Source organism: Chrysemys picta, chromosome 2 (assembly GCF_011386835.1).
Source record: "Chrysemys picta bellii isolate R12L10 chromosome 2, ASM1138683v2, whole genome shotgun sequence".
NCBI classification, from domain to species: Eukaryota; Metazoa; Chordata; order Testudines; family Emydidae; genus Chrysemys; species Chrysemys picta.
This window is the reverse complement of record NC_088792.1, coordinates 25420176-25447151: the sequence shown is the minus strand read 5'-3', so window position 1 is coordinate 25447151 and position 26976 is coordinate 25420176. Positions and strand designations below refer to the sequence as shown.

The 26976-nt window shown below is 41.5% G+C and overlaps 1 protein-coding gene across 3 annotated transcripts in view; it reads left to right on the top strand.

Moving 5' to 3' along the window:
- ADARB2 (adenosine deaminase RNA specific B2 (inactive)) overlaps positions 1-26976 on the top strand; it is a 419147-nt gene that overhangs the window by 303403 nt on the left and 88768 nt on the right. For all 3 annotated transcript variants that reach the window (XM_065582837.1, XM_065582836.1, XM_065582835.1), the window contains one exon: positions 25367-25481. In XM_065582837.1, coding sequence (XP_065438909.1) covers positions 25367-25481 — 115 coding nt within the window. The remainder of the gene's footprint in view (positions 1-25366; positions 25482-26976) is intronic.

Sequence of the window (26976 nt, the reverse complement as noted above, 5' to 3'; positions counted from 1 at the left end):
GTCTCTAAGGTGCCACAAGTACTCCTGTTCTTCTTTTTGCGGATACAGACTAACACAGCTGCTACTCTGAAACCTGTACTTATACTTTGCGTACCTTTCAATCATTGTGGTGCTTTCCCAAATTAATGCTGGATTTCCTTTCTCTTTTATCAAAAGTTTTCTTTTGTTCTACACAGACTCAGTGCTTGTGAGTGGGGAAGTATTTCCTATTAGAAGCACCTGAAGTTGGTGTTTAGTTTTCCCAGATTTCTGGGTGGGAGTTCCAAGTCGGTTCTGTTTTGTAATATTAAGATATTGAACCTGGCCCTTGTTGCTGGCAACACCACCTGGCAGAATGGTTACATATACACAGGGCTTAAATTCTTATCGAATATTTCCAAGAGCCCCCCACACCTCCCCTCCCTTCCAACATGCTATAAAAACTCCAGAGGGGTTGAAATTATTTACCAAAGCTTCACTCTGAACAGCTCCGGCTGAATTTAAGCCCTGGACACATACAGAGAAAGAGAGAGAGAGAATCTGTAGCACAATCAAGTAACAAGCATGTTATATTCTTTGCATGCACACACTGTTGCCTGTGCAATTAACATGTTCAAAAGTGGATTAGCTGTGCCTTTATTCACCCTGAAGTTCATACTGCGATCCTTCCTATTCAAGTTAGCACTTTTCTGAGCAAGGTAGAGACAGGGCATAGCAAGCTGTAGACATTTACTGTGCAATCAGTAATGTTGTGTGAGTATCTAAGATCTTGTGTGCCTGCTCATTCTGCAGCATTCATAGTGACAAAGGTCTGCAATCTATCCCTCTATCTAGTACATATCTAGTATAATCTGTACTTCATCACTCCACACCCTTTATAGTCTACCCAGAAGATCAAAAATCTCTCCTCACTTCAAGGCTGTCATGTCAGAAAAATTATTGTGTGTGTAGAAGGGGGGAGGACGTGAAGTTGTGTCAGCATATACAATATTGCATGTGATTATATTATATCCTCTAAAGTTGTGCGAGAGGGGGGAGGGAAAGTGGAGCATATAGACCTATCCTTCCTTTTTAATTTTCCATTCAGACCTGATCCTCTGTTCATTGACATCAATGAAAAAATGGGCTTTGGGTCAAGTCCTCACTTACTATTTTCCAAAATTCAGCTATTCGAAACAAATCTGGCCATTATTGTGAATTAGCCAAATGCTACAGAATATTTTGTGAATATCTGAATGAGATGGGTCCTAGCACCCCTGCCCTACAGCCCACATTCACTCTGTTCATAGGTCCAGCACTGCCACACAGGGGAACAGAAAACAAAGTCATGGAAGAATCACTCCCCACCACTGTGTGTCCTGGCATATGTATCCCTCAGGTTTCTGTCTCCCTCTGCTAACAGAGAGGACACTTTGGCCCTTAGGAGCCTAGAACCACAATGAAAGGAAGAAAAAAGGCCTGAATGGTACAAGGGGAAATGAGTAATAAAAAAATAACAAGATGGAGAAGTAAACCTTGGGAAAGAGAGTGGACTAGGGGTGGAGATTAAGAATGGGAGCCTAATCAAGGAAAAATAAAGGTGAGAGCAAGGAGAGACAGCCCAGGTAACAAAGTAGAGCACTAGAGGGAGATAGAGAGAAAGAAAGAATAGGAAATGTTCTGGAAGGAGAGAGAGGGGGACTAGTCCCTGACTTTATTTTCTTCCTTTCTCATGCAGGATTGTGCAGAAATATTTGTAAAGTGTTCACGTCTTTTGAATTGAATCTATTTAAATTTATCCCATTCTTTGTTTAATGTGGTTTTTCACAGTCTGTCTTCCTCCCTTAATCGAGAGTTGATGTTTGCATTCGCCCTGCAGTATGTTCTGAATGACTGATTTTTAGTCATTGAGAGTTTTAGAAATCGTACTAGTTAGCAAAAGATATGTTATGGATGTACATCAATGCCAGTTGGCCAGAAAAAAAAGTGTTGGTAGGCATCATTGATAGCCATTAGTTATTCTGAATATTCACAGACGCATATTGAAATTAAATGCAGAAGCACATCTATATAAAAGCTTTGCATTAAAAGTTTCACTCGTGAAATAAAGGAAGCTTCACATTTAAATTGCACTAAGGGCCTGATGCAAAGCCCACTGAATTCAAGAGGGGTCTTTCCACTGACTTCAATAGGCTTTTGATCAGATACTAGATTTTTTATATATATATATATGTCACATTACTACAGTCTGGCAGAAAGGAGGGGATAAAAAATGGAGGAAGAAAAATTCTCCACAATTATTATTCTTGCTGGAATTAAAAATTAATTTCTCCAAAGTGTTTTGGAATATTAAAAAAAAATACTCATACAGTAGGTTAGATCCTCAGCTCATGTAAAGGTATCTTAGTTAATGGAACTTGGCCAGTTTATGTCACCTGCAGCTGTAGCCCACTATATATATTACAGCTTTCAAAATGATCGTGAAATTTACAGTCCAGTAATGAATGGAATGTTCTTTCCTTAAAACATGTAGTATGAATGTTATTATTAATTATCTCATGACAGTTCATTGTTTGACATAACATTGAAAAATATGGCAGTTTTTAAGTGATTATTTTGTTTTTGGTTTTTGTTTATTTTTAACTAACTCCTAATAGCATGTTGCCGTGTCTTTCCCCAAAGGTTTTGTGGTGCTTGCTAATCTCTGAAGAGGTTCTTAGGATATTTTATTTTTCTATATATGTTATTGTATCTTTCTAGAAAGAGAAAATAATGTCAATCAGGTATGCTGTGTGGGCCTCAGTCTCCATTAATTTGTACGTTGGGGGAGTAATCTATATATCTATACCAGTGTAAATTTAGGAAGTATTCTATTCCTTCTTTGCACTGATATTAAATGATAACTCAGGCCCTAGGTCTCCTCAGCGTTCCACAGGAATAACAAGTCATTGATACTATATGATCAAAGGTTGTGCATAGACACATTGCTCGTCACATCTACAAGCTGCCCTTTGGCAGCTGACATACAAACGTGTGTCCATCATGGTGTTCTGCTGGGAAAGATGTGTCCCTTTACTTGGCTTTCTCAAGCTGCTGTTTTGTTTCTGGGGAGTAAAAGAATATAGACACCTGCTTTCTGATCAGCACTGTTAAAAGCTGCTTTCATCTCCGCTGTGACAAAGGACGGGACACACACAGCACTTCTTTCCAGACTGTTAGGGCAATCTAGGAAGCTGAGATTAGTGCATCAGCCTGCTCATTTTGAATCCAGGAGCAAACAAACAGGGATATTGTTTTGAGATCTCATCTTCCCTCATTGTTAAATGATTATTGTTATCTCTAGCTGCATTTATCCTACAAAAGAAATATGTTTTCATTTTGTTTCTTTGGCAAAGCCTATGGGGAGGATGCCCGGTGCTAATGCTGTCCCTGTAGTATTGATATTCTAACATGCTAATAGTAATAATTTGCAGTGAGGCTGTGATTTCTGTGTTGAGGGCGTGGTATGAGCATTAACTAGCTGATCCTCACAACATTCCTGTGAGGTAGGTAGGTAAGTATTATCATATCTATTTTATAGTTAGGGAACATGAGGCAGAGAGATTAAATGGTTTCTCCAAGCAAGTGATTAGCACTCATGACTTCAAATTTCATGTATCCGAGGGGTAGCCATATTAGTCTGTATCCACAAAAACAACAAGGAATCCAATGGCACCTTCAAGACTAACAGATTTATTTGGAGATAAGCTTTCGTGGGTAAAAACCCCACTTATTCATATTCTTCAAATTTCATGTGTGTTTCTCTAGACCCCAGTGCCACAAACATAATCTCAAATACCACTGGTGTGGTGTGGTCATCAGCATCCATTTTTAAGGCATTAAAAAGTCCCCGTTTATTAATAACAACACAAAAATAATATAAAGACAAAAGAAAAGAAAAATCAGGCACAAATCATACATCCATATCTGGGACCTTTAACTCAGCCCTGTGTCCCTTTATTGTACCTCACATAGTACTGTCCTCAAGGAAGGCCTCCAGCAATCTGAACTCCTTCTGATATCTCCTTTTTTAATACCCTGGAGAGGGTTCCCATCATGCTCTGCCCTTAAAGAGGTCCTTACACTTTCTCAGTGAGAGCTTTACTCTGCTTTCCTTGTTCTCTCTGCTGAAGTACTTTAAAGGCAAGGTAGAACAGAATAGAACAGAAATCCCTTGGCCAACGTTTGGATACACAAAGGGAAGAAGAGCCTTTAGGCCCAGCACCCTATTGCACTACTGCATGTTAAATGTAGGTAAAAGTTGAGGTTGTAATAGCAAGCCCTGTGTGTACTGTAGAGACAATGATGCATCAGAAAACTCATATTCATTGGAAGAAGAGACAGTTTGGTTATGAGGATAGAGAAGAGGTGGAAGCTCAGAAGAAAAATTCAAGAGGAAGTTTTTTTGCTTGCTTGTTCACACTGGTTCGGACACAGGGACGGCTCCAGATTTTTTGTCGCCCCAAGCGGCAAAGCGGAAAAAAAAAAAAAAAGATAAAGCCGCGATCGGCGGCACTTTGGCGGCAGCTCTACCATGCAATTTCATTCTTCAGTGACAATTCAGCCGCAGGTCCTTCCCTCCGAGAGGGACAGAGGGACCCGCTGCCGAATTGCCGCCGAAGACCTGGACGTGCCGCCCCTTTCCATTGGCCGCTCCAAGCACCTGCTTTCTTCGCTGGTGCCTGGAGCTGGCCCTGTTCGGACAAATGAAGCACCACAAAAAGACCTGGGCCGGGGGGTAAGCTGCCAGTGGATGGGAAAACACTCTTGAACAATTGTACAGCCCTTCACCAGATGCTGACACGTGAGGAGTGGTCAGTCAATAATAAGGACCTCTATGTCAAACTCAACAACATCCATCACATTTTGCAACACAGGAAGCACTCTCTACTCCAAGTTCTCCAATTCATTCGTGATGCAGCGCTGAAGGATACTTTTCCTAATGTGTGGATCGCTTTGAGGATTCTACTCATGCTGCCAGTCACAGTCGCGTGTGGTGAGCGCTGCTTTCTCAGGTTCATTAAAACATATCTTTGATTGACGATGACTGATGAGAGACTGACATCACTTGCTATTTTATCACTTGAAAATGCCATTGGTCAGTCTTTGGATCTCTCTGATGCTGTGCTTCAGTTTGAGAGGGCGAAGGCGAGAAAAGCGACCTTTTGAACTAAAGGACTAGGGTTGACATTCCAAAGCTGTCACCTACTGTAACATACTGGTCCACCCAATGTTGATGCACAATTAAATTTCTTGATGTTAGTACATTTCAGTAATTCTTAAAATTAAAAATTTCCTATAAGCTTAGAGGAAACAAATATTTTATTTGCTTATATATGACATGAATAAATACAGATTTACCGATCCTAGTGTGCAAATTTGTCATTTTATGTGACAGGGATAAATCATGCATGCAACTCATGTATTGAAGTTATGAAATGGGCTACAAATGAATAATAAGGTATTTAAAAGTTTAAAACCTGGGAGAAGGAGGCGCCGACGATGCTCTTTGCTTGGGGTGCCATTTGGCCTTGGGCCAGCCCTGGCTGTGAGGCTCAACTGGGAAGCATTTTGAGACCATCTAATAGAAAGTGCAGCTGTGGATGGCAGAGAAAACTAAAATGAGCACAGCTTTTTTGAAAAGCCTTTCTGTCCTTACACACAAAGACCCTAGAATCAGATATTCCAGCTCTGTGACCTCACAGAATGCTGCCTGCATTGCAAAACACAAAATGTGCTCTTTTTAGTTGTCACTGCTGTATGGGCACAGTATTATTATTATCAATTATGATTATTAATATTTATTAAATGCAGTAGATTACCCAGCATTTCTCTGTCAGAGGTTATAATAGTGTTTCATTTCTGAATAGACACAAAAGTAATTGTGCAAGTCAGGCCAGCAATGCTCAACCTTGGCAAGGGAACTCAGCAGGTTTAATGTTTTGTCAACTGTAATCTATGAGAGTAAGTCTGATGGTTTTAGATGCTTGTCTGAGCTTTCCTTATATTTACTATCCCCTCTACAGAACCGAACAGCATTCATTTGTAGCATGTAACTACTACTATCATTCTATTGCAGTGAGGAGACAAACAAATTGCTCGTGAGGAAGCTAAGCAGCACATTTTATACACACATCTTCCCAAGCTGTTCTAACAGCATAAAAAACCAAACCCAACTACAACCCACTGCTGGTGGCCCTTTGCCAACTTGCTACTCACCAGTGAAAATGTGCTACCCAGATTAATTATCTGACAAAGACTAGACCTGAGATGTCAGCACGAACCAGAGGCGTGCTGTGTGAATAAGAAGCAACACAGAAAATATTCTAAAAGGGATTTGCTCAAGTACCTTGCCTGCACCAGGCTTTTTTCTGGGGGAAAAAAATCACCCCTCTTGCCATTGTTTATTATTTATTTGTATTGCAGTAGCACCTAGGAGCTCCAGTCATGGATAAGGACCCTGCTGTGTTAGGCACGGCACAAGCCACAGAACAACATTGCTGCCAAGAGTGGAACTCCGCCAATAATAGCAGTGTCGGGAGGGCAAGCATACTTGCCAGTGTTTTAACCACTGTGTCAGACCTATTCTATACGCTTTATCTAAGATGACGGTTAAAATGCCACTAACAGTGTGAGCCTCATCATGACTAGGGCTTCTACCATTCGTATCACTAGTGAAGCCTCATCAGTGTTAGCAACATTGGGCCATTTTCCCAGCAAGTGTACACACAGCCAGACTGGCCTAATACTCCTCTGCACTTCTAATTAGCATTCCTGTTATTTAAACAGTTGGGCTAATGGTCTCTGGAGGCTTAGGAAGTGAACAGGTGAGAACAAGAAAGAATTTGATTGGGTTATGTGTGCTCTATTGGAGAGACTATATGGTTTTGACATTTATGTTCCTGCAGTGAATTCAAATGATAATGCTGATGGTGATATTTAGTTATGAAACAGAAGAAATAACATAAACAATAGCAACGCCCTAATAAATATAGAAGTGCTGAACAGCCAAAAATAAAAACACTGCAGCATCAAATTCTGCACCGAGTTACATCTATATAAATCCAGTTAAGCCTTATTGGGTTCATTGGGGTTACACAGAGGAGTTAAAGTAAAAGAGAACAGGTGTAGCACAATTCCCACTCCCATCCCTGGTTTGGGGGGATGAGCCCTCCCTCACAGCTCCTCTTCCTCATTGGTTGGTGTAATGAGAACTCCTCTTCTTGCCTCAATCTTGTTACTGGATGTAGCTGAGAGCAGAATTTGCTCTGTGCAGGGCATCTGAAATTCGAGTCTTATGCCCAGTTCTTCCATTAGATATTCCAGGAAATTTAAATATAGCATATTGCAAACCAAACAAAGCATACTGGTCAGTTTCTCAATAAAATGCATGTTTATTTTTTAACAGAGTGTTCACTTTCGCCCCCCACCCCCCAAATAACTTTATGGAGATAAATACAACAGAGCAGACAGTATACAGTACACTCTGAAAAAACAGTGATGTAAAGTGAATAGTATTCCCATAGTATTCCCATAGTATAAGTACATGAGTTCATAGTTTTGGGATGCACTCATATACCATTGTGAGGGGTATCATATAAGAACCAAGAATGATGGACAGATAGTATTTTCATTAAAAGATTTTCTGTGGCTTGGATCTCCAGAGTATTTGAGCCCCTCATATATATTAATCAATTTGAATGCATCTCATTATTTTAATCCCCATTTTACAGATGGAGAACTGAGGTACAGAATAATTATGAGACTTGCCCAAGGTCACAAAGGGCATCTTTGGTAAAACCCAGGAACTGAATCCAGAAGTCCTAAGTGTTCTCCACTGCTGTAAGGTTAGATAGAAAGATTTTTAATGCTCATTCAGTTCCAGTAAAAAATATCACTGGAAATTGTATAAAAATACACAAAATCGGTTTGGTGGTCTCAATCCACAACACACAAACCAGTTCCACAATTGATAGAAATTATTTCATACGTTGGTAACCTCATTGGAGAAGCTAAAAATTGAAGGGAATGGAGACAGATCTAACTTTCTCAACCCTAAAGGTGGTCTCACCCAGGTTGGGCAGAGTAGAGTATGGGAGTGTGCAGTATCACTCATGTATTGAACCTTTTCTGTCAATAATAGAGGACATTACCCACCAGGGATGTCAATACATCATCTTGCAGAAATACTAAATCAGGGACTGGCAACCTTCGGCATGTGGCTCGCCAAGGTAAGTCCCCTGGCGGGCCGGGCCAGTTTGTTTACCTGCCGCGTCTGCTGGTTTGGCTGATCGCGGCTCCCACTGGCCACGGTTCGCCGTTCCAGGCCAATGGGGGCTGCAGGAAGCGTTGCGGTCCAAGGGATGTGCTGGCTGCCGCTTCCCACTGCCCCTATTGGCCTGGAATGGTGAACCGTGGCCAGTGGGAGTCGCAATTGGCCAAACCTATGGACGTGGCAGGTAAACAAACCGGCTCGGCCCACCAGGAGGCTTACCCTGGCGAGCCGCGTTCCGAAGGTTGCCGATCCCTGGACTAAATGAACAAGATTTTAAAAACTCAAATAAATAAATAAATAGGACCTGCACATACGTAACGTGGACCTAGAGAGACATTGGGTTTGGGGGCTTGTCTACATTAGAAATTCTTATCATATTAGGACACATGTTAATTGACATGATGTTGAACATGCAGTGGAGACAAGGCTATGTCATGTTTAACATCATGCTAGCTAGCCATGGTAAACTATTGTTGCTCCATGGATTTCCTGTGTGTCCACCCTAAGTTTAGCTATGACCAGCTGACACGATATTCAACATGACTTGTCCTTGTCTTCACTGCATGTATAGCATCATATTGGTTCATCAACATGTGTCCTAACAAGGTGCGATTCCCCAAGGTGGGTAAGGCCTTGGAGAGACGTAGACAGCACCTCAAGGAATGAAAATGAGATTCAAGGCCCACGATAAGAGGGAGCCCTGTGGAACTCTGCAAAATTCACCATTTAGAAGTCAGCACAAAAAATTTCATCCTGTTATTTGATGTAATTTTGCACCTTCTCTGCCAAATTTGGCTTTATTCACAATTTAGATGAAATGGTTATTCTTGAATAAAAAACCTGCAGAGCTACAAATGTTGGCATGTTTTGACTGGTATGGCCATAGCTGATAAAGGATAGGCCTATTGGTACTCATTTCTGCTCAAGAAAGCACCCCTTGTTACCAAAAACTGATACTGAAAAATTAGCCTACATTTGCTTTAAAAAAAAAAAAGCCTGACATATTTTTGAGTTCATAATGAAGAAAAAACTGATTAATTTCACATTCCATTCCAAGCATTTCACACATTTCTCAAGCCATTCACAGTAAGTGCTGCCTGTTCTGTCCCTATCTGTCATCCTAACTTCAAATCAGACAGGAGTCAATTTGCTCATCAGATGAGCTGGTGTCCCATATAAAAGCACAGACAGTTAAAAGCTAGTTAGGACAGGAGAGGGAAAAGGCTGGGTGGGGGAAATATAGGCCATACTTCTAATCTGGAGGAAATGCCTTCCTAAAAGTATAGAAATGATCAGCCTATAATGGAAAGTTACCTGGAAAACTATACTTCAGCAAGTTCCAACCCTCCCACCTTACATCCTCCTTACACTCACATGTACTGTGCCTTCTCTCTCTCGCTCCTTTTCATAAACTTTCTAGCAGGCTGCACCTTGGGCCTGATCCTGCAAAAGTCACTGTTTCACATGGGACTCCTTTCACTAATAAGGATGATTCGCACAAGTAAGGAATGGCAGGACTGAATCCTGGACCCATAGATATTCTAACTCTTTCATGCATCTGATCTCATATTATTTATTATTTTTATGACTACTGCAGGCTAGCCTAAACCTTGTGTATGCTCAGAAATAGGCCTGATTCCACAGTCTGTGCAACAAGAGTGTAGACAAGGGTTTGCACTGATTGAACAGAACAGCGTTTGCTCCCAGATCAGTTCACCCAGATGTGCAAATCCCACACATCCTTTTCTTTGGTAAGATGTCTGCACCAGTGCTGTTGCACTAATAGCTGAAACGGTACTATTCATAGGTGTAAAAAATGAAACCTTTTCAGTGCCAACAGTGCTTAATGTGAGGGTTTCGGAGGCTCACAAGGGGCTGCAGATGTGGCCAAAAAAAATTAATTTAATTTATTTAAAATCAAACTGTGTTGCTGAGGGGTCCACTTTAAGCACTGTTTTACCACACCCGCTGCTCCCAGATATGATAGACCCCCCCACACACACACACACATACTTTTTTCAGTCCATTTTAAGCCCTCAGAACCACCCTCTGCCCACAAAATGCTGAAAAGCCATGTCCATTCCTGTAGCAACTGTTACTCCACCCATTACACCTCCACAATTGTAAAATTTCTCTCTACCCAGTAGGATTTATTTTCCTTCACAGACAGCTTCAAATTAACTTTGTTTTGGGTGTGGGGGTTTGATTTGTATTTTTTTCTTCCCCTCCAAGTCTTTTGTTGTGCATTTACTCGTGCTGAAAGACAACGTCCTGCTGACACTTAGAGAAGCATCAGTGAGTAAAGTCTGCTGTACAGGCTGCAAAGCCATCTGGACTTTCTGCTGAAAAGGTTGGACATGGATTTAGGCAAGATTTTATCACATCTGAAAAAAAATCTGCAGACCGTACATCTTCCAAGGTTGCTGTCGGATTTTTTATTTTTTTTTATTTTGTCAGTAGCAAAACAACAAAAAAATGACAAACAGTGGGAAGGCAATAAGGATGGAGATATAAATCTCTAGAGGAAGCTTTGTCAAAGGTAGTGGAGTATAAACAAAAAATAAATTAGTTTTGATTTTATCAGAAACTGGACAGACTTCTATTCGTATAATAGTTTTTCTGAGATTCTAGAACCTGCCTAGACAGCATTTCCAAAAAGCTAAACACAGATTCATTCAACACAAGCACAGAGTTTTTTCTTTCTAAAAGCTACTGAGGGTTAAAAAAGTATACTCTCAGGAAGGAAAAGCGGGGCTGGGGAGACAAGAAGACACATATGCAATGAAAGAAAACTACAGGAGCTTTGAAATTCTGTGCCTTTTTTTTCCCCGGTTGATCAGCATGACACATTTTACCTACTTTTTCCAGAGAGTTCAGCTCTTGAGTCCAAAAGTGTTACGTAGCTTAGCAACGTCTGCTACAAAAAAAGAAAGAAAGAAAGAAAGAAAGTAAAAATGCTTTTTTGCAGGGTAGTTTTGTAGTTTGAAGAAAAGGTAGAGCAAGGCTGTATGTCAGAAGTAATCCCTTAACAAGGTGTCTTGTGAGCAGAACAGGAGATGGCAAGTTACAGGATGTAATTTATTGGCATGCCCTTTAGGTTATGTGCAAGTTGGCAAGTGTGCTAACATCCAGCAATTGCCTTAAAAACACATACTGATGACACAACTTATGTATTCCAAATGCCAGATGTTAAGCCCTGCATCTGCTGGTAATTCAATTTCCTCCGTACTATTGCCATTTGAAATCTTGCAAGACTGTTACGTTGATGGGACAATGGCTGCACATTGGAACCTAGAAGTGTGACATTAGAGATCCTCAGGTGAAAGGTGCCAAGTTTATATACTAATATCTAAAGAAAAAAAAATCTTCCTCCAATTTTTTTTGATCAACTCTTAGGATCTAGTGATCAGAGCACAAAACTAGCAGACAGGACTCCTGGGTTCTATTTTCAGCTCTGTCACTGACTTACTGCACCTTGGGCAAGTTACTTAACCACACTGTGCCTCAGTTTACCCATCGGTAATGTGGAAATACTGTAATTGTATTTACCCACCTCACAGGGCTCTTCTGAGGCTTAATTAATTTACTTGGAGAGCCTTAGTTAAAAGGTGCATTATAAATACAAAGCATTATGGTTTACTATTGCTTTATTTATTCATTCATTTATTATTTGTCTTCGTCTTCCCAAGAAGTTATATTCCTCAATTCTGTACTACAAAAATGTGGCTACGGTGGGTAAGGCCCATATCTCATAACATACTTAAGCATGTAAGTCCCAGTCTTAGACTCCACTGTGATCCACAAAACTCCCACTCAGTTGTAGGTGCCTAAACTCACCCAGTGCTTACATTTTTGCAGTAAAAGTTTCCTAGCTGCCTAGGTTTTTGCCTCTGGGCATCTGCACTGCTGCCTCGCTCCAAAGCAATCCATAAACCAGAGGAAAATAGTTGTTCGTCCACCTGTCTCACCTGCAGGGCCTGATCTGGTAGATGAGTTCAGAAGTCACCTCCTGGATTGGGTCCATTCAAAATCTAATCACCGGCAGAAGAAGAGGTGGTAGTGCCTCCCTTGTAACTTTTAGTCCCATGGGGCAAGCACTCACCTGGTCACAACACCTGCGTTCCTTTGTGGATCCAGACCTAAATCACTTATGACAAGTATCTGCAGTAGCTAGAATGGCAATCTCCTATTCTTAATGTAGATCCAACTGGTCCGACTTTCACTAGGAATCCTGTGATAGATATTATAGTATATATTGCACTATTAACAGCCAAATTCAGTCCACCACTTCCACATATATGTATGCAGATGAGAAAAGGTCATCAAGTGGGGTATAGTTTTTATGCCCCATTATGAGTTATCCCAGGATCAACAGAATTCATACTCAATCACCTCCCAGAGCTGGTGCTCAGAAGCAGTTTTCTGAGACAAGGGTTAGTGCCGGGGAAGGCATCATCAAATTTTAGTGCAGGTACTCCCAGATTTGGCCTTATCTGCCATAAAGAGATTACGACTGCTTCTGACAAAATTAACTGAGCAGAGAGTTCCATATGGGAGGGCAGGCAGATCAGAATATGGACTCATATTAATGCTGCCTTTTCAGCTTTAGGGCCAGATCTTCCACTGGGGTGAATAGACTTAGTTCCATCAACTTCAGTAGAGCTATGTGGATTTATACTAGCTGAGGATTTGAACCTTAATGTGCCCCAAAATCAATGAAGGCCTGGACTTAGCCCTTAGTGACTTAAACAAACACCTTTCACACTCCATGAGTTGCCATAGGATTGTGGTACCATGTGTTTGGGAATTTCTCCTCTGCCAAACAAGTATAGACCCAGTTGAAATAATGGGCCTGACTCTAACGGTATAATTTTAGCATAGCTCACAACACAAAACCACCTCAAATAATCTTGTTTGTGAGGAGAAAAGCCCGCAGCTGAGGTAATATGAAATGTAAATTGCCTTAATATCCCTCCAGATCAAGCAAGAGGTCATTAAGAAGACTAGAGCAGGATTTCTAGGATCATTACGCAAAATGAGAGCAGGCACCTTAATAACAAGAAAACGTAGAAATCCAGTGTCTTTATAATGACTGCCTTTCAGTAGACTGTGTGTCTCACTATGTAGCAGTTATGAAGGGTGCATTGTGTGATCTCTTGCTGGGTTCAGCAGTTTAGAATAGATGAGATTTGTTTTAGACACTGACTGCCATCCTTCCGTATGTAACAAAGCATATGTGTGATGTGCAATGCTGTTAATAGTACGGCTCTTTAATGAGAACCATGAACACACTGGGGTTGATTTTCAAAGTAGTCCTCATGGGATTTGAGAATACACTGTTCTTGCACTGCTTCGAAATTTACCCAAGAGCCACTAACTAGTCTGATTTTAGTGTTGGAGCGGACCTTGAACAGTCAACAGTATTGTTTGTGACAAGGGTATAATGCTACTATTAATTTCCGAAGGATGTTCACCTTCATGCATGTGAGAAAGACAAAGCAAAGAAATGGAAAACTGAAAGGACATTTCTCGGATGAAGCATTGATTTTATTAAAGAGATAGGGCTTGTAATATGAATTTAAAATCTAATTTTTATAGAGTATAAAAGGCTTTTTACAGAGTTAGCCATTCCCAAATGCTGGTAGCTTTATAAAGCTTTTATCTAGTTAAAGGAAACTCATTCGAGCTAATTTAATATCAGTAGTGATACAACAGCTTGACACCTGAGGCTTGTCCTAAAGCAGTCACAATGTTGCGAAGTGAACACTGCTTCATTGTTTTGAATTATTCAGCATTTACGGCCAATCTTATATATGTCCCTGTAGAAAAAGGCTTTGGGGTTAAGGCTCAGTTAAAAAAAAAAAGCCCACAACCCTTCCTTTCTGGCATTTGTTAGCAGGTGCAGTATTGACTTTAAGAATGATTCTGCAAACTTGGCATGGACATTCTTCATTACCTAAGCAATAAATGCAAAACTGTACTCAGAACTAGCAGAAGCTGGAAAACAAAACATGGTCTCCTTTAGAGAACAACTGCTTATTTCAGTGGAGAAGCTTGTTTCTCTAAATTCATTGAAATGGTACTCATTTTGAAAGCAAGCCGAATACAAACAGTAATGAATCAATCTCAAATGGAGGGGCTCATCCGCGTTAGCATCCTAGCATTAACACTTTAATGTGAATTTAAAGATTCTAATTAAACCTAGATGCAAAATGTTTTACAAGTAAATAGCAAACCATAGTTTTTGGAAGAGGTGGGAACCTTGGATTTGACAATGTTTTTTGTTAATATTCTCATTTGTATGGGTTCCATTTTTTTCAGCCAGTCCAGAGGTATATGAAACAAATAAAAGAAACATATTAAGTTTGATTGATGTAGTGTAGTCAGGGAAATGTTTTTCAGAAATAGCATAGTTTATTTACTGAACTCTTAAACTAAATTCCTGTTTGATCTTTGTACTTCCCATTCTTGCTGTATATGTCTCCTTTTAGATGTTCATCAACAGCGTGTTTGGATAACCACATATACTGAAGTATATCTCTACTCACCTGATATGTGTGTGTTTATATAAAATTTAAAAACTAATGTATTACAGCAGCAATCTCATCATAGTTACAGCTGAATCTCAGTTTCCAAATTTCCCCTCCTACTCCAGATACCCCAATAAAAATTATTTCTACTTCAAATTTGACATGAGTGGTCTCTGCCAAGCAGATAATTTTCCCTACAGTTTGAAGTTCATGAAAACCATTTTTAAGACAGGGTCTGCAAACATTCTCTAGTGCCTTTTTGCCACATTCTACCAGTTGCAAACAAAAGGTTTGTAGACAAGATTTTAAAGGAGGTTTTTTAAAGGATTTTAGTGAGCCGTGGTGCACAGAACCAAGCTTGAAATGGACAAACAAGTAACCACCGAATGGCTTGTCAGGAATCAGCACATTCTTAAGGTTCACTGTGGCCGCTAATGATCTTTAGGAAGCACACTGTGGATATGAACAAGTGTTGGAAGTTAGACAGATTGCTTTTTCAGGTACAGTTTCCAGCCATATGCCCATTCAAAGGGCCTCATCCAAGAGTCAGTGAATTCAGTGGAAAGCCTCCCATTGACTTCAGGGGGGTTTGGACCAGGTGAAGAGTCAGGTTCCAAAGGTTCACAGGAAAAGAGTCCTCAACACCCCTCTCATTTCCTTCTCCCATTCCCATCTTTGTATCTTTTCCATCCATCTCTTCCTGTGTGGAATGACCTCCCAACCGCAGGGAGTCAGCTTCCCATCTTCTTCCCCCATAAAGCCCTATTTTTCCTGTGAAGCCCCCAAATTAAAATAGTCAGAGTAGGAATTTACTGAAGTGACTCCTTCCTCTGGGTCGTTTAATGTTTGTCAGTCTTGTATTTAACTGTAAACTCTGCAGTGCAGGGACTCTCTTGATCCTAGAGTTTCATCCAGCACCAGACACATTGTTGATGCTTAACAAATAATCACTAATGGTATAAAAATAAATAGACTAGACTAGCTTATGTGGAAATATCTCTGCCCTGGAAGGGACTGAGGAACAAGCAGGGTAATAGCTCCCTAGCAGGAGAGGAAAGGCTGTCGAAATAAGAACTGCTTTGCAAGCAAGAATTTTTTGCCTAGTCCCAGCACAGTTAGCTGAGACAGCAGAGGTCAGATGAATAGCTTGACGCCCCCCCACATGTGCAGAACAAGTTCAGTTTGTTTGATGATTGCAGAAATATGGAATTTACCATGAGAGCTGCACACATATATAGTTAAAACATTCATAATAGGTCTACTGAACAGTTTTTCTTGCTGTAGGGATTCTTCTGGGCGAATCAATGAGAGCATCTCATCTTTTTTATCAATTTTGGTCTGAGAAACTTGAGGGTGCTCAATTTAAAAATACATTATTTTTTATTAAAGCTTTGGTTAGAAGTATAATGCAGGGATGTGTAACAGGTTACATATGTGCACAGCTCACTCTAATAAATGTGATTAAGTAGACTCTCCTGAAGTTGGGATGTACAAGGAATACACTGATGTGTTCAGCTGAAATGAAAATATATAGTCAGACAAAATAAAATAATGTCCATGTGAGATAAAACAAAGTCCCTCTCCTCTGGTCCCTGAGGGATAAGCCAAAGCCAGACATAATGATTGATACCGTATAGCAGTTATGATCAGACAGAAATAGTCATTGCACATCTCCAGGAAAGAATCACAGTGAGCTCCCTGGCAGTGTCCTCTCCCTTCAGTAGTACTGTATAAATGCCTCTGCATGTTAAAGAACGGCTGAGTTATGAAGGGAAGCAAGGGAAATATCCCTATTTTACATAGGGGGAACTGAGACACACAGTAAATTAAATCAGTGTCACAAAGGAAACATGTGATTGGGCTCAGTATTGAGCCCCAGTCTCTTGAGTCCTCAGTCTACTGCCCTGCCACTCAAACCACCTTCCTAATTAGTCTGGCTGTCTTTTTATCTATCTATTTCTTTGGTTTCTATCGCCAAAATATCTGAGTGCCCTTCCACCTGCACATAGAACTTCCACTCATGCCAGAAGACAAGGATGGAAAGCAGCCTATGACCCTTTACCATCTTTTCTTCTCAGACCTGTGTCTTCCAGATGATATAGTCCATGGAAAGAAGCTGACTAATTAATTGGCTCAAGGATACCAGTGTTGGGAGATAAATTTCCAACCAGCTATGGAAAAGTTATTTCCAAGCTCAGACCAAAGTGTGGGGGGTAGCTATTTGATACATACCCTGACCACTTTGTCTGCCATTTACCCCTATTCTACAAAGGGCTGATGAGACGTATGATTTAATGTCAGATACTTTAGAAAGGTATCTCTTTATCATTCAAATCCTCTGTGCCAGTTTTTTCTTCTATTTGGATTCACGAAAAAAAATACTGATTCCTACCTTCAAAGAGGGTACATTTTCTGCAGCTTCTGTTATCAGTGAAGGAGGTTGTGAACCTAATTCCCCATTCCCCATGCTCAACATTTACCCCCAAATGTCAGTAATTTACTGCAAAATAGAGTACTTGGGAGACAGGAGTAACAGAGCTCTTTGTGATATCTGTTTAGTAGAATATTTCATCCCACCCATATGCAAATCTAACCTTTCTGATATTTCAGCCCTATAAACCCAAAGACAGGATTTCAATAGAAAATATTTACGAAAGGCTTTCTCCTTTATAATCTATTGATTTTAATATCCTTACCACTCCTGTTGAATGTCAGTTTTACCCTGAAGACTGCCCCTGCAAACTTGAACACATTTAATTATTTATACCATTTGGAATATTAGTGCTGAGAAATGAATAAAAGTTTTCGGTTTTGTAATGTTATGATCTAAAGTTTGATTTTCCTCTGCGAAGAATGCTGGTAATTTGATATTGCAATCAGGAGTTGCAGAAGGGTACAGATGACACAATGCAGCTTGAAAGGGAGTGACATTTATTTTCCACCTTATTTATGTACAGTAACAAAGAGCTCTTTAAATCCAGTGTTCCATTTTAGAGTATACTTTTGCAGCTACAGCTTCAGAATTATCTGTATTCTTTATTTTTTTAACGAGGCACCTAACTGAAGGCTTATTTCTGCCATCAGTTACACATATGCAACCTCCATTGATTTCAGTGGGGGTGGGTAAGTGTAACTGACAGCAGAGTTTGGCAGATCTGGTTTGCCTTACACACATCACTCACCTCATTGACTAATGCAAGCAAGGTTTTGATGCTGAAGCTTGTTTCTGGCTTAAATTTTCTGTTCATGTAGAAAAATCAAACTATGGAACATATGGAAGCTGTGATTTAAAAAGCAGACAGACCAAAAAAAAAACGTGTTCTGAAACTTAGTATGGGAGTTTAAAGAATTTGGCGAATTAAAGGTTCATTCTGCTAGAGAGCCAGATTCTGCCACCCTTAGTCAGTGGGAGTAATACCTTACTCTGTTGATTTCAGTGGGACTACTCAGTGAGTAAGGTATTATGCAGTGTACATGTGGCAGAATCTGAGTCCTGATTCAGCAAAGCCTGGGCTTAAATCCCACTGACTTCAAAGGTTGAAAGTTGAGCACATGCTTAAGTACTTGGCTAAATCTGCATCCTAGCACACAGGACCTAAAGTAAAGCCTGCTGAAGTGTGTAATCTCCATTGACTTCAATGGATTTTGGATCAAGCCCAAAGTCTGTAGGAAAGCTCACCTCCTAGCTATAAGTGCATCTATACATAGTGCCCTTCAGGAATTGGACCCTGTATCAGTAACTGTGCATTCTTGTGGATTTTCAAAGCACTGAATGTCAATAGTCCCCTATTCCCCCCAAAATTTGCAGTCCGTTTATGCCGTTACACTTTTAATTCAACTATATGCTGTCCTGCTGGCTGTATAGTTCACAATGAATATTTCTATTTTCTTAAGTTTCTGCAGCTTCCTTATGGTCTGCCTTATTCACCAGCTGTGTGATTGTCATACGGAGATTGCCAAGATCTATTCTGCTCTTTCATTTAATCAAGAAGGGGACTCTTGTTTTCAGTCCTGATACGTGGCAACTGTAACCATGGGTGTCACCAAATATAGAGTTTCTCACAGATGCGTTTCATAAAGCAGAAATGTCAAAGACTGCCCCCCGGTCCCCACCTCCCGGTGTGCGTGATTTTAAAACTCTTTTGATGGCAGCCAACTTTTCCTTGCCAATATTCCTAAGAATCCTGGTGACGGAATTGTCGCCAGGCTCATGTTATCCTTTGATACTTAGAATTTCCTGGCTTTTACCCCATTAGCAAGTTACCTAGCTATATACCTTTTAGTAATTTAGGACTGTTGTTTAATTGTAAAGCTATGACCAAGAAAGTTTATTGGCTGGAATACCACGGATGCCTGTGAGCTGGATGGGATAAGTCTGTAGAGCACTTACTTCCACAATGTTCATCCACTGTTTATTAAATCCACAATTTGGGTTTGGTTTTTGTTTGTTTTGTTTTGTTTTAATGGAAAGATTCAAACCTAATGTGGGGCCTGATCTAACGTCACTGAAGTCAATGTAAAGGCTCCTGTTGACTTGATAGATCAGGCCAATGATGCTGTTATGGTAGTTTATGTTTCAGTAGCTTGTAAGAGCGGGAGACCACACATTCTAGTAGTTATAAGACAGGACTGGGAATCAGGACTGTATGCTATTCCCAGCTCTGCTACCAAGTCACTGTGTGGACCTGGGTTCAATCCTGCAAGGTACTGAGTACTCTTGTAATGTACTACACATACTCAGTTCGCATTGGAGTAAATAGGAATAGGAGGGCATTCAGCACCGCAGGACTGAACCCTTAATCTCTGTATACCTCATTTTCACCATCTGCACAAATAGAGATCATGTTGCTTATCCACCCATGTGAAGTTTTTTGAGATCTGCAGATGAAAATTTCTATATAAGTGACAAGTATTAGCATTATATTGTAGCTCTTCGATTGCCTTTTAGATTAGGTCTTGCACTACTGGTTGATGCTTCTGACTCTGTATTTTACAAGGACCAGCGTATGTCACTCCATCACTTCTACATTGCATTAATTTTACTGGCATCCTGTTCAGCAATTTATTCCCAAACAAAAATACTCTCCTGACTTATCTTAGCTAAGAGACTTCATATTTAATGGATTTCCTATTCTTTAAAGTCCCTGGTCACTTTTTGAGATCAGTGAATGCTAAATTCCTTATTGTCCCTAAACGTTCTATGAAGTCATGTCATTCTTTTGCCTTTACTGAATCTCTTTGCTCTCCGGCTTTAGAATCCACTGCCAAATGAGGTAAAGAACGTTCCGAGTTCTGGGATTTCTAAATCCAAAGTTAAAAGTTATTTGTTCTTTTTAGCATTTTTAAAATGAGTCTTTTAGGAATTGCATGTGCCTCTAAGCTAATTAACTCTTAATGAGCACAAAATGCCTTGGGATGCTTATATGGAGGCCACTGTGGAAATGCAGGCAAGGATTGGTCTGTAATACTGTGGGAAATTAAATGGATGATTTGAGTCTTTTTAAGATGATGGTGCAGATTGTTTCATTGAGACATTCCCTTTTTAAAAAATTATAAATGAAGCTGATCAGATTTGCAGTCCACATTATGTGAACCCAACCATAGCAATCTTGGGTGCATATTTTTATTTTCCTGTATGGCTTATTATTTTTTTAAATATGGAAAACAAGATTAGAAACAGAGTTTTATATCATGAAAGCCGGGCAATGTTATAGTGGTCACCATAGAGAACTGGAGTTCAGGGCAACTGGATGCTCTTCCAAGCTCTTCGACTGACGGTCTTGAGCCTATCATTTACTCTTTCTGTGCCTTAGTTCACCCATCTGTAAAATGGTTATAATTGTATTTATATTACAGGTTTCCAATGAAGCTTAATACATTTATGGATATTTAGTGTTCGGGGGTACTTTGATAAATGTATTATTGTTGTTAATATTCATAAGTGCCAAGTATTATTATAATTCATAGATTTATAGTGTTTACGGCCAGAAGAAATCATTAGATCATCTATTCTGACCTCCTATATATCACAAGCCGTTACATTTCACTCAGTTACTCCAGTATTGAGCCTAATAACTCAGGTCTGACTAAAGCACATCTTCCAGAAAGGCATCCAATCTTGATTTCAATACAGAATGAGATGGAGAATCCACCAGTTTCCCTGGTAGTTTGTTCAGTGGTTAATCACCCTCACTGTTAAAAATTCATACCTAATTTCTCATTTGAATTGGTCTAGTTTGAGCTTCCAGTCATTGGTTCTTGTTATGCTTTTCTCTGTTCGATTAAAGAGCCCTTTGCTAGTCCCTATTTTCTCCTCGTGAAGGTACTTATACACTGTAATCAAGTCAGCTCTCAATCTCCTTTTTTAAGCTAGACAGGCTGATTATTATTATGGTAGAGATTTTCCAAAGCACAAAAGTGAGTTAGGCTCACTGCTCCCATTGACTTTCAAAGGAAGTCAAGTGTCTAACCGCCTTTTAGTTTTTGTTCAAGTGACACTGGGTTCCATCCCAAAGAGTTTACTCAGCAGATGCTACTTAGATTTGCAGACTTTAAGGGTGTTCATATGCACCAGAATTATTACTAGCAATATGAGTTATTTTATTATTAACACGCATTCACGTAGCACTGCTAAATGGATAGAGCACTTCTTCACACAACTAAAATAGCTCAGGGTTCAGATTTCCTGTCACTAGTTTGAAGTGTCAGTTGCCTAAATATATGTGTGTTTATATATATAAATACTGATGATCTTTTGGATAACATTAAGCTGAGGATGTGACAAGACCCTATTACTCTGCAAACATTCCATGGCATGTTTGCAGACAATTCTTAGCACTTATATCACCTTTAAAATACTTCTCAAATATTACCCGTTTGACGCTCGCAACAGTCATCTGAGGTAATTAAGCATTATTATCAACCATTTTATAGACAGGGATATTAAGAGATGGACAAGAGAAGAAACCAAATGAGAGTTACACAGCAAGTAGGATGTAGAAATCAGGAACACCTGCAATCAGGAGTGGCGAAAGGTCCCAAAAAGTGGGGGGGGCCACCGGCTCCCGAATGGTGGCCCCACCCCCCCATGCCACCCCTTCCCCCTGAGGTGCTACCCCTGCCCCCCAAGCCTCTGTCCCCGCTCTGCCCTTTCTCCCTGAGCCCCCACCCTCACGCTACCCATTCCCCCAAGACCTCTCCCTGGCATTATCCCTTCTCCCAAGCCCCCACCCTCACAACCCCTTCTCCCTGAAGCCCTGCCCCCACACCACCCCTTCCCCCCGTGGCCTCTCCCTTGTACCACCCCTTCCCTGAGGCCCTGCTCCCACACCACCTCTTCCCCCCAAGACCCTGCCACCTCCACCCAGTCGCTCACCCTTACAGCCGGTAAAAAGTGGTGGGGCATATGGCCCCCCATTCCAGTGCCCCTGTTTGCAATCCCATGCCCCACTAGAATGAGGGCCATTGAAGATATCCCTACACTGCGATTGCAGTTTGTGTAGACATTCCCAAACTAGCTTTGAACTTGCTAGCTCGGATACCAGAGGAGTGAAGCTGCAGCAGCAAGGACTTCAATGCAAGCCAGGCCAGTGTATAATTACAAGGTTCCAGGTGGGCTTGGACAGGCTGCACTGAAGCCTGTGTTACCACAGCTTCATTGCTCCAGTACCCAAGCTAGCTCGAATAAAGCGAGTTCAGATATGTCTACACAAACTGCAATCACACTATGTTATTGCAGTGTAGAATGTTAACCCTGACATGCTGACCACATTCCAAGTGAATTAGGCACATAGGTCCCTAGTTAGTTAACTAAGGTATATGGGTACATGACTAAATCTTTGAATGTGCTGAGCACCCACAGCTGCATTAATGATATCTATAGTTTTTATTACTGTTTAACATTTATATTTTGGTAGCGCCTAGAGGCCAACCACATCAGGGACTAGGGTTGCCAGATGCCCGGTTTTTGACCGGAAAGTCTGTTTTATTTGGACTTTTCACAGAGATCCAGTTTAGCCCAATAACAGTGAACGGCAATAACTGCTGCTTAATCAGGATGGTGTTAATGAAGACTCTTCTAAATCGACCAGATTGCTCAGCGATTGCACGATGCCAGTGAGACCCCAAGAGATCTGAAGCCAGGGCGCAATTCTAAGCTTGAGTCTTGTAACACAGAAGTTGTCGATTGAAAGAGTTTTTGTTGTTGTTTGTTGCTGAGAAAAACTTAGGCACTTAATCAGAGCAGCCAATTAATAGGGCTGTCCTGTACGGTGCTTCAGATAAGAAGATCAGGGTAATCTGCTGGCGGGCTATGAGACAGTTTGTGTCCATTGACCATCTGCAGGCACGGCCGCCAGCCACTCCCAGTGGCCGTCATTCACAGTTCCCAGCTACGGGTTGCCCACCACTGGTTCTGATCTATTTTCAATAGACCCCTCTCTGTGGTTGTGGGCGAAACTCTCTCAGATTATTCAGACTGGAACTCTTAATGTGGCTCAGACCATTGGACAGAGTAGAGCCCGATCCTGAGAAAGGCTGAACACCCTCCTCTCACCTCCTATTGATTTCAATGTGGCTGTGGTGCTTAGCACATCTCAGGGACAAGCCCCATTGCTGCCCAGTGTAGCCCATACCAACATAGTGCTGCAGGACAGGGGTTACTGCTCTTTTGCAGGTACCATCCTTTGTGTGAAACATAAGAAGAGGTCCCTCCGGCTGTTTCTGGTGGCTGTCTATGTGGAAATTGGAAATCTTATGATATGTTTCTAAAAGAGTTGGCGATAGTCCATCATTTCTGTTCTCTTAGTTTCACTGGGCCATTAAATTCTCTTCTTAAATGTGGAAAAAGGAACTTCTTGTGGCATCTCAGATGCAACGCAGGACTCAAAGGGTGTCTCAGACTTTGCTTGGCTAGGACCCAGCCAAGGAACAAAGTAACTTTTCTTTACGTTTCGTGAAGCGCTTGAAAGCTTTGCTAAATTAACATTCATGAACAACAAAAATACTGAAAAAAAAACACTTAGAAAATTAGGTGACTCCCCCACTGTTCAGCCCAGTATTAAATGACTTGCCGGGAAAAAGAAACACTTTTTCAGACAAGTAAAATGCTTTCATTTAAATTTTTCTTTGAACTTGCCCTGGGCCAATGTCCAGAAAAAAAAATGTCAAATTCTAGGTCTTTTTCTTGAGCACTAAGGATTTAATTCAAAGCCTAGTCAAAGTGAGACTTCCTATTGATTCAGTGGGCTTTGGGTCAGCTCCAAACATTGACCTTCTCAGGATATGTCAACACTGCAATAAAAACACCCATGGCACCAAGACTCTGCGCTCAGGTCAATTGACTTCGGCTCATACGGCTCAGGCTGCAGAGCTAAAAATAGCAGTGTAGACATCCCCAAGCCCAGGTTCTAAAGCCCACTCCCCTCATGGGGTTTCAGAGTCCAGGCTCCAGCCTGAGCCCAAACGTCTACACTGCAATCAGGGCTGGCTCCAGGCACCAGCCCACCAAGCCAGGGAGAGCGGAGCCGCAGCGGGCTCGCTGCCCTCCCCTGGCGCTCTGGCCGCCAGGGAGAGCAGAGCCCCAGCTGGGCTCGCCGCCCTCCCCCCAGCACGCTGGCCACCGGGAGAGCGGAGCCCCGGCCGGCTCGCCGACCTCCTCCCAGGGGCTCTGGCCGCCAGGGAGAGCAGAGCCCCGGCCGGGCACTCCGCCCTCCTCCCAGGGCTCCGGCCGCCAGCGTAGCCGCGGCGGGCTCGCAGCCCTCCCCCCGCGCTCCGGCCGGTCAGGGAGAGTGGCCCGCGGCCGGGCTCGGCACCCTCCCCTGCCGCGCTGGGGGGCGGGGGCGGCGGGAGGCTTTTTTGCCTGGGGCAGCAAAAAAAACAGAGCCAGCCCTGACTGCAATTTTTAACCCCTTAGCCAGACCCCTGTGAGCCCAAGTCAGCTGACCTGGGCCAGCCTTGGCCATGTCATATGTCTTTTGTTGCAGTGCAGTGCCTTAGAGGCAGCTAGTAGTAGTAATTTATGATATTGATAGTCTCCTAGGGCAGGGTTCTCAATCTTTTTCTTTCTGAGGCCCCCTCAACATGTTATAAAAACTCCACGGCCCACCTGTGCCACAACAACTGGTTTTCTGCATATAAAAGCCAGGGCCAGCATTAGGGGGTAGCAAACAGGGCAGTTGCCTGGGGCCCCACACCACAGGGGGCCCCCACAAAGCTACATTGGTCAGACTTTGGCTTGAACCCCAAGTTGTGAGGTTCAGGGTGCTGGGCTTCAGCCCCAGGGGGCAGGGTGTGGGGCGGCGGGGCTTGGGCTTTCTGCCCTGGGCCCCAGTACGTCTAATGCTGGCCCTATTTGGTGGACACCCTGAAGCCTTTTTGAGGGCTCCGGACCCTGGTTGAGAACCACTGTCCTAGGGGACCATTCTTTTTACCTTTTTGCTGACGTAGGTGGAGCTTAATTCTAAAAGGGCGATCTCAAAGGCAGAAGGCTGGTTATTAATCTCCAGACACACCCAAGTGCTTCAATCAAAGAAAGTGAAAGATTCCTTCTGATTGTGTCTTTCAGGAGTTTGCTGATTCCATATATCAAATGGTTACACAGAAGTTTCAAGAGTTGACAGACAATTTCACCTCCATGCACGCACGCCACAAAACCCTTGCAGGAATTGTGATGACCAGAGGTAAGATGCCCTTTAATTTCATTATTTTATTTTATTTTATTTTCCTGAAGCATTCTTCATGAATAAGGAATGTATTATTTACCCAGTCCACAGTATTAAAGAATCCTTTTACTCCAACACAGAAAAATATACAGTAATGAGAGAAAACAAGCGTCAAATATTTAAACTTCGAGCAGGTGCACAAAAAATTTATTGACAGTAGAAATACAGCTAAATTTATAAATATACCATTTTCTCTTTATTCATGGAAGGAAATGCAGATCTGACTAATTTGATTTCTTCTAATAGGGGTTCCTTTTTAATTATCAATAAGAAAAATATTAGCTCTTTTATTTATTTATTTATTTGTTTATTTATTATTTTTAGAGCTGGAGCCATTTACTCGTAGGTCTAATTTCAGACTGGCAGGTGAAAACAAATCTCAGTCCATTTCTCTTCCACTCTAAGTAAGCCCAGAAACCTAAGGCTTTCTGTTCTGCTCCCATCTAAACACAGGAAATATTCAGTGAGGAGACGCTTGGATGTTCAGTTCTGTTAGCCTCTAAACAGGGGATGTACTCAACCTGAGAGCATATACTACAAAGACACGTTCAGCAGGTGGATAAAAGCATTGCATAAATGGTCTTACTTTGTTTGTTTGCATAGGAGTGATTACCTCGTTTCTGGGCGCCTTATGATATTTATGAGAATGTCACTATCCCAGATACTGCATTAAACATCATTCTCACTCAGAAGTGTGGAGCAGTAGATAGACTTTAGATATAAGAGGGAAAACTTGGAGGTGAGAGAAATGTATAATTAATCCAGGCTTTTCTGTCTTGTTCCTTTCAGCAATTACATTAGCCGGATTCAACAGGCACAATTGTGCGTATTGCAGAACAGCAGGCTGGAGATAAGATTACCTACCAGGTCCTTTCAAACTACAAATTCTACATCCTATAGACTAACACATAATTTCACGTACTTGTTGCCTCCTATTGAAAGGGAAAGCATGAGAAATCAGCATTAGAATCACAGAAATTAGAGACAGAGTTGGCCTAATAGTCTTTTCCACCTTTTGTCAATGTAGCATTGCTCCCCATCTATATTTCCTACTACTTTGACCAACCTACTATCATTATTGTTGTTTGTATTGTGATAGCACCTAAGAGCTCCAGTCATGGACCAGGACCCCCATAGTGCTAGGCGCTGTACAAACATAGAACAAAAAGATGATCCCTGCCTCAAAGAGCTTACAGTCAAAGTAAAAGAGATGAGGGGGGATACAACAGTCAGATGAGAGATCACTAGGAAACAATAAGATAATACTGGTTAGCCCGTTAGGCAATGGTCTCACTGTACCAACTGTCTAACCAATATCAGGTTTTTTTGTCGGCATCATAGCATAGGAAAAAATGTAAGGGCCTTGAAGCAGGATAGTGAGGGAGCTTTGCACGTGTTTAGGGGAGCTCTTCCTGAGCATGCGGGGCCTCAAAGGAGAAACATGAAGTTGTTT